At 61.2% G+C, this 8,198-nt stretch overlaps 1 protein-coding gene across 1 annotated transcript in view; it reads right to left on the reverse strand.

Moving 5' to 3' along the window:
- The window catches only part of RHOT2 (ras homolog family member T2), a gene marked incomplete at its 3' end in the record, with an annotated part of 11,452 nt that overhangs the window by 894 nt on the left and 2,360 nt on the right, over positions 1-8,198 (reverse strand). The window contains exons 4-17 of the mRNA XM_010296132.1: positions 7,740-7,793; positions 7,173-7,225; positions 6,515-6,623; positions 5,947-6,048; positions 5,434-5,532; positions 4,870-4,978; positions 4,471-4,591; positions 3,536-3,620; positions 2,210-2,355; positions 2,021-2,121; positions 1,818-1,948; positions 1,279-1,359; positions 971-1,093; positions 663-865 (exon numbers count right to left, since the gene is read on the reverse strand). Coding sequence (XP_010294434.1) covers positions 663-865; positions 971-1,093; positions 1,279-1,359; positions 1,818-1,948; positions 2,021-2,121; positions 2,210-2,355; positions 3,536-3,620; positions 4,471-4,591; positions 4,870-4,978; positions 5,434-5,532; positions 5,947-6,048; positions 6,515-6,623; positions 7,173-7,225; positions 7,740-7,793 — 1,517 coding nt within the window. The remainder of the gene's footprint in view (positions 1-662; positions 866-970; positions 1,094-1,278; positions 1,360-1,817; positions 1,949-2,020; positions 2,122-2,209; positions 2,356-3,535; positions 3,621-4,470; positions 4,592-4,869; positions 4,979-5,433; positions 5,533-5,946; positions 6,049-6,514; positions 6,624-7,172; positions 7,226-7,739; positions 7,794-8,198) is intronic.

The raw sequence follows: 8,198 nt of genomic DNA on the forward strand, positions 1-8,198 counted from the left end.
AAGTTGTTTATAGAGAAGAAGCTAGAGGGAAAACCACTCACTAGTAATCCCACCCCGTCTTCCAACGCACCCACATGTTCTCCCTGGGAAGGCTTTGCCCCCGGCATTGCGCCGACCCTCGGCTTTCAGCCCTCGAGCAGAGCGATGCCACACGCAGACACGTTCTCCGTCCCAGATCTCCCCCCGCCGCCCGTGCGCAGCCCGGCCGCTGCCCTACCCCGTTCCCCAGCTCCTTTCAGGTGCGGTTCCTTCCCGAGGGGAGGCTGTGCGAACAGAGGTCTCGCTTCGCTGACCTCTTTTTCAGTTCGATCCACCTCATCAGGAGAAAATAGCTGCCGGCCCACCTCTGCGGGCCTTGGCAAACTAGCCTGGCTACTTCCCTTCAGCATTTTTTTTAATCTGAGGCTTCAAAAATAAAAACTCCTGTGGCCGGATCTATCTAATAAATCTGTCAAGAGACACACAAGGCAGAAGAGAGCCCAGTGCCCTCTGCCCTCTCTGAGCTGGGGAAGAAGTGTCCCTTTTGTTTTCAATTACTCGTATGAGCAGAAGACACCAAGAGCTAGAGAGAACACAAAGCAATCCGGCGGCGGCGGGGACACGGCCGCCCTCCCCAAGCTCCGCTCCCAGCCAAGAGACCCCTCCACAGGAAGGATACTAACGGGAAGGTGGCAGCGGTGGCCAGCTTGGTGTAGACGGTGGTGCCGGGCGGGCCCTGGCCGTGGCAGGAGAAGAGGAAGGGCGGTGGGAGGCAGTGCTTGTAGCAGAATTCGGTGGGGGAGAGCCCGGGCTGCGGACTCGCTTCTGGCAGGTCTGTCTTGGAGGCCACGAAGACGCAGGGGATCTGGCTGTCCAAGTAGTGTTGCTGCAAAGACAGGGAGAAGTCTCAGCCAGGGGTGAGCGACCAACCCCGGGGAGATGTGGGGCTGCCACGCAAAGGCCGAAGTCCTGCAGGGCCCCTGCCAGCTACCTTATAAATACTGGCACAGTAGCTGAAGGATCTGGGGTCGTTCAGGTCATAGATGAAGCAGGCAACATCGCAGGCTGCGTCCGACGGCTTCGCGAACTTCGTGTCGGCGCCGACCTCATACAGCTGGAGCAGGAGGGGAAGGGACGCGTGGCACAGCACCGTCTCAAGGAGATCGGCTGTTTCTCACACAGGCATGACTGCAGCCGAGCCCAGGGGTGCCGGGATGCCACTGCAGCAACGTTGGGGCACAGAGCCCAGCCCTGCTGCGAGCCAGACACGGCAGCGATTCCCTCCTCTCCCTCACTTACTATAAGGTACTTTTCCTGGCCGTTGACCTGCACCGTGTTGATCGTGTAGAGGGACGGCTCTCTTGGGTTCTCCCTCTGGGCCTGCCACCGATGAAAACACCATCTCAGACAGCGGGGAGCAAGAGCAGTGCTCGGGGAAGGGAGAGCATTTCGCACTGCCCCGAGTCCCTGTGGTGTAACAGCCACTTGAAGGCCAGCCGGAGCCCGCCACAAGACGCGGGGCCATTTGTAACAGGCAGAAAAAGCCAGCATCACCTCGGGGAAGGTACGGCTGCCCGGCAAAGGCACAGCCCCTCCAGATAGTGGGACAAGCAGAGGGGGTGGGCTCGCCGCCTTAGGCAAAATTAAGGATGCAAGAACCACAGCAACCGGCACCGCCGGCAGAGCGGGGCGTGAAGCCCTTTGCCGGGCCGCTGGGGCCTGGCCGCGGGCAGGGAGGTGCTGTCACGCAGCAGATCACTCAACAGCCACACGGCTCTGCCTCCTGCTCCACCGGACACCCTGCCGCAACGCGGCCGGAGAGGGGAGCAGCCACTCACCGCGAGGCTCCTGCCGAGGAAGGCCTGCAGGAAGGCAGACTTGCCTGCGCCCCTGGCTCCCAGCACCTTGCAGAGGAAGACATTTCTCTGGGTCTGGCCTTTCTCCAGGTCGATCCTCTTCTCCCGGGTCACTGGCAGGAGAGAGGCTGGGTGAGCGAGAGGAGGGACCTGAGCTGGGACAGGAGGGGAGGGCGTGGCCGTACCTGTGAGGGCCTGCGTCTGGGAGTCCTGCTCCGAGAGGATGGGGTAGCCCAAGTAGCCCAGGCACTCCAGGCAGTGCCGCACATCCAGGTAAGCCACAAGCCTGGAGAGACAGAGCGCACCGGGAAGCCAACAAGGTCAGCAAGGGCTAAACAACGTGACTGAAGGCGGGGGAGAGGGACTGAGCTTACGTCCACTGGCAGAGGAATCCATGCAGGGAAAGCAGGCCTTTATCAGTGGTGCATACCGTGTTGTAGAGCTCGGGGCCCCAGGGCACGCAGGGGAAGACGCTGAAGAAGTTCTGCAGCTCTGTGGGAGAGAGGGCTCCGTCCTGGTCCTGCCGAAACAACGTGGAGTCAGCAGCTGAGGTGGGACACAGCCTGTGCATGCACCGGCACCCCTCTGAAGCCACACCAAGCTTTATCGGGGTCCAGAGAGGGTCCCTGGCACACAAGCCACCCTGCTCCCTGCTGCAGAACGATGCAAGGACGCTTTCAACAGCGGAAATCGATTGCAAGCAAGGCCAGAGCTGCGTGCGCGGGCAGAGAGCCCGCGCCCCAGGGACTCCCCTCGCTGCACAAGAGCCAGGCCGATTCTGCTTTGCGATTGCAGCTGGAAGCAGCGCCAGCCCTGCTACGGGGCAGGACCCGTCTGCACTCACCCCACAGCCCTGAGCTTCCCTGGGGCCCGCCACAGCCCGCGCTGGCCCAAAAAAAAAGCCCCCAGCCTGGCCGGTCCCAGCCTGGCCTTCCACGCTGCAGGGTAACCAACCCAGGGCCTGTGTGCGGCCGCTGGGCCGCTGGCCACCAGCGAACCACAGGCCAAGGCAGCAACCTTCAGGCCGGCGTGCCACAGGGCCATGCCACAGAGGATCCGCCGGCATCTGGGCACACAGGGACGTGCGTCGACTCCGCGCTGCAATTCCCCGCGGCCACAGAGCTGCCGTACCCCAGGCGCACACCAGCATCTGAGTAACTAGTCCAAGCGGGTGCGTGCAGATCCAACGCATCCCCCTTCTCTCTCCCCAAAGAGCCAGAGCGTGGCACAAATCAGTCACTTTCTCTCCCTCTCTCCAGCCTGGCACTCGCTCCAGAGGGCTGGCAGCCGTGCGGATGCTTGTGCTGGGTCCGTGGCAGCAGGCCAGCAGCTGTGCCCGCCCTCCCTGCCACCGCGCGTGCCGCAGCCAGGCACTACGAGGGGCTACGCCGGTTTGATCTTAACTCGGACCCATCCCCTGAAGGCCCAAACTTTACTGGCTGCCCTTTGGCCAAGGGTAGTGACACCACCACCGTGCCCTTGACAAGCCATCAGACTACCTACAGTTCGCTGTGACCACCTCCTGCTCCCAAAGCCTCGGCAAGAAGCCACGAAGGGAGCGCTGTGGCAGAGAAAAGCCCTTCGCTGGCACTACCACTGCTCCCTGGAACAGAGAAGGGGGCAGGAGAGCAGCTACGCCCACGCATGCAGGCCTAGCAGAGAGCATCCCCTCCCCAGGCAGCCCACCGCACGCTGCCCACCTTGTCGTGCTTCTCAAACAGCCGCTGCAGGAACTGGTAGCCCAAGTGGTTGAGCTCTGTGGAGCAGCCGGGGGGAAGGCGGAACCTGTCGGAAGAGACCCCAGTGAGCCTCCTCGAGCCCCGAACGAAGGGCAGTGTGTGAGCGGGTCTTTGGCCAAGCCAGATCTCACCCAGAGGACACAGCTCCCCACTCCCTCCCTGCTCACAGCCGCCCGTGGTCTCCAGGCCTGGCTACTCCTCGACACAGCCCCCTCATTTTGGGGAGAAGCCCTCGAGGGTGCACAGTGGCCTCTCCTCGGCACATCCGTGCTGCCCAAGCAGCCAGGGAGACGATGCAGCCCTTGCTCTGCCTTGCGCCCAGGGCTTCGGTAGGGCACAGCACCAGCCCCGCGGTGCTTTCCACCAGCATGGGCCCTGTCGCCTCCCCACGCAGCCTGCTGTCTGGGGCAAGGATGAGGCGGCTCACAAGCCAAGCCCTTTCATTACTGCCAGATCACCACCTCCGGGGTGGCAGGGAGCAGAGAAGAGACGGCAGCTGCAGAATCAGCCGGGAGGGCTCTGCTGACAGCTCGCTGCTCCCGACACGAGTCGTTTCTGCCTCAGCTCAGGCAGAGACAGAACAGCCTTCAAAAACCCCCTGCTGATGTCAAGGGAAGTCAGGGACAGGCCTTCATTCCCCACCTCCTTGCCCACCTACACCAGAGCCAGCAGCACAGTCAGCAGCTCCAAGGCCCATTGTATTCACCAGCAATACCCCTGTGTGAGCTCCGGCCCACAGGGGAAGGTGAGGAGCGTGAACCTGACCATGAGTTAAGCGTGCGGATTCAGCCTCAGCCGAGGAACACAGTAGACCCCAGGGTGCAGAAAAGGAGCCCGAGCTGTGCCCCATGGGGATGTCACACCCTGCCTGCCCCACTCCATGGCAGGATACGCACTGTGGGTAGAGATAGTCGTCCGTCAGCTCCAGCTCGTCGTCGTACCCGAAGCGGCGAAGGATGGTCCAGGTGGTCTCGTGCCGGCCCCTCTGGATGAAGAGCGTGTTGAGGAAGAGGAAGCCTGTGGGAGAGATCGGGTGACTCAGACACAGCGGGGTCAACCCGAGCACTCAGCCTCAGGGATTCACTCCTCGGGACCACGCTGGGAAAACGGGCTGCTTGGACAGAGGACTCTAGTGGCTGCAGCAGGCTCAGGCTTGCTTTGACAAGAGGGACTAATTAGGCTTGGAACGAGGGCCAGGAGGCTCAGCCTGAGGACAGGGCCCCTCACAATGTGCAGAAGAAGATGGGTCCCTCTATCCCTTGCTGGGAAGGGGCACAGAGCCCTTGTGTCATTACCGTTCAATGTCAGGCCGTTGTCCTGCACCCCGTCTGTGGTGTTCTTCCACACAACCATCTTCACGTCCTCCAGGGCCTGGGGAGCCAGGGGGTTTCCAAAGCAGGACTTCTACCTCCCAAGAGAAAGAAGGTCATCGTCAGCGAAGCACACAGACAGCACAACCCTCTGTCTCGCCAGCATCCCTCTCCCCTGGCAAGGAGACAGTATTTCTAGGAGAGAAAATTCACCCAGCTCAGGGATTACTGCCTTAGACCCTGACCCAACCCCTGTTCCTCAGCATCCCAGTAAAGTATGACTCTCAACATCGCCAGAGCCTCCTGCTCTTCCCACAGCAGAGCAAACTCAGCCCAAGCTTAATGACGATGGAAGACCCGTGGATCCCCATGGCACGGAGACACACTCTACCGTGCTTTAGCTGCGCAACAGCAGAAGCACTGAATGCAAACAGGATGGTTGTGTCTCAGGCAAGGGGAAGCTTTTCTGCCTGGTATTGGAAGGAAAGGGGACCCCAAGGGATTTCCACAAGGGACTGGGCAATACCTCAGCTCCGTGGCTGGCCCTACCTGGAAGTAGTTGAGTTCGTCGTCACTAAGGATCTGGTTGTTATCCTGGTCCGAGAGGTTGAAAATCCGGGTCAGCGCTCGTGCACACGCAGGTTTCAGCTGCAAGGGACCAACCACAGTGACAAAAATAGGGTACCACCTTCAGCCTGACCCTTCCTCCTGCCTCCTGAAACCCCAAGTGCAGAGGGGTTCCCGCACTGGCTGGGAGCATGGTCCAGCTAGGCCAGTACCACAGCCACCTTGGAGCTGGGAATCAGAAGCAGGACAGCCCCTGGGAAAGGTTCCTCCTTGATCTTTCCCACAATATTAACACATGGTTGGGAGCACAAGGGCTTCTATCCCAAGCCCTTGCAGATCTCTGGCCTGAATATACTCAGCTGGCTGCACTGGGCATGGGAGATGGGTATTTTTTCCTCCCAGCTCCCTGTGGGGGTACTGCTGTCCCCTTGTTCTGGCTGCCTCGGCCCGACCTCTCCACCCTCCTACCCAGGGGCCGCGAGCACTGCTTCCTACCTGCTTCTCCTCTGGGTCGTAGAGGGGCGCGGTGGGGTGCAGCACAGCTTTCTGGGCGTAGTAGAAGAGCTCAGAGATGTTCTTGAGGTTCTTGGCAGAGCACTGGGGATCAAAGGAAGAGACAGGCCTGTGAGCGGGGACAGGCGATGGGCTGGTGACAAAGGGCAGAAAGAGGATGATACGAGCTCCCCGAGCCAGACAAGTTGTGGATCAAAACACAGAGCAGCATCTGTCCCCCACTAGGAAAAAACTAAAGGGAAACCTCCTGCTCAAGTTCTGGCTTTGCTCTGCCCGTTCCACTGCCCCAGAGCCAAGAGGGGCTGCGTGCAGCTCCAAACATCAGTTACAGCTAGAAAGCTGGAGCGGGCAGACATGGAACCCCACTCTCTGCGAGGAAGCCAAAGGACAAAAAGCCTAAAGCCCAGGCCCTCAAGACCCAGACAGGGGTACTTCCGCAGAGCGACATTAGCTGGGCAGATCTCCACAAGCGCGGAGGCTCCCTGACTCATGCCAGACAAGAGCTCCTACCCCTCAGGGAGGCTTTGCAGAAACCCTCCAGTTCCCTCACCTCCACGCAGGTCTCGATCTCTGAGAACTGATTCATGATGGGCAGGATGACATCCATGGAGCTCCCCACCTGCAGGTCAGACTTGTTTCCCACTAAAATAATGGGGATCCTGGGGAAAAAAGACGGAGTGTCAGAGAGCATGAGTGAGGCCAGCCCTCTTTCGGTCTCAGTGCTGCCCCAGCCACACGTGGCAGCAGGCTGGGGAGCCTCCCCACCCTCCTCCGCAAGGTCCACAGCAGCTTTCCTGCCTCCCACGGCTGGGAGCATCCATCTGGAGAAACAGACTGCCTGATCCCGCTTACGCTTTCACCCAACGACAATATGTTCAGGAGTCTTTAATCCAGCGCAGCAGCCTTCTGCCTAAGCGATCCGCACGCAGATTGCGGCTTCTGTGCTCCCATACTCCCTTGGCAGCCTCCTCTCCCTGCCTGGCTGAGAAGACATTAAGGGAGGAAGGAATCCTCTCCTGTGGCCCTCTGCCTCAGCTAGGTCTGCGAGGGAGAAAAGCCCCCCACGTCCTTCTGCTACAAGTGGTCTGACCACAAACTGCAAAGCTGATTTGATCCGAGCGACCTCTGCACGACGCAAAGGCGGCGGGCACCTCGCAGCCTCCAGAATCCCCCAATCCTGCACCCGCAGGCGCCGCTGCACACAGTACCTGGAGCCCTTTTCAACTCCTCCGTTCACCATGGGGATCCACTTTGTGCGAATCTGAAAGGCGAGCACAGGGAAAGGCCCGTCAGCGCAGCCTGGGGAGGGAGAGGCAGCCCCCAGGACAGGCGCCGCAGTAGTCAGCAGGGCCCTGCAGCCATCTGCTCCCCGGCATTCCCCCGCGCCAGCAGGAAGAGCAGACCAGGGATGCTGGATGCCGGCAGGATACGACAAACCTGTTGTCCCCAGCACGTGAGGACAACAGCCAACAATGGAGCAAGCCTGGGCTGCGCTCAGCCTACCTCTCTGGGTGGCCGCCGGGATACGACAACCCTGTTGCCCCCAGCACGTGAGGACAACAGCCAACAATGGAGCAAGCCTGGGCTGCGCTCAGCCTACCTCTCTGCTTGCAGGGGTTTCAAACCCCAAATCCCCCGTAGGGCTTGGGGGCATCAGCATCCACCCACACCACAAAGCTGGGGCAGCCTGGCGGGACCCAGCGGTGGGAACCCCTTCCCCTCCAGCTCTGCTGCTGGAGCGGGGCCACTCAGGGCTCCAGCAGGGGACCCGTTACCTTCTCGATCGTGGCCTCCTTGGTGACATCGTACACCACGCAGACCACGTTGGCCTGCAAGAAAGAAGGGGGGTGAGCGAGGGTCCCTGCGGTGCACCCACCGCAGCGGAGAGGCTGGCCAAGCCCAAGGCACAGCTCTGCCATAGCTGCAGGCCGGCCCCGCGGACAGGCAGCTCCAGCCCCACGCGATGCCGGCGCATTCGCACTAAAACCCAGCAGTGGCAGTTGAACGTGCAGAAGTACGCGCAGCCCCCTGACAGCATCAGCACGAGCCCTACAACAGGCTGCTCGGAGCAAAGGCTGGCTCCTCTGCTTCAGGAGCTGTCATGAGCACATCTGCCTCCACGCCTGACGCCCCGGTTCCCTGCTCCCACACCTCGCTTGTCCCCCCATGACGGCTCTGCCCCTGCCTCGTGCTGGGCCGGCAGCGGCTGCGCGCCCCACCGCTCCTCCGCAGAG

The sequence above is a fragment of the Phaethon lepturus genome, unplaced genomic scaffold (genome assembly GCF_000687285.1).
Source record: "Phaethon lepturus isolate BGI_N335 unplaced genomic scaffold, ASM68728v1 scaffold24930, whole genome shotgun sequence".
NCBI classification, from domain to species: Eukaryota; Metazoa; Chordata; class Aves; order Phaethontiformes; family Phaethontidae; genus Phaethon; species Phaethon lepturus.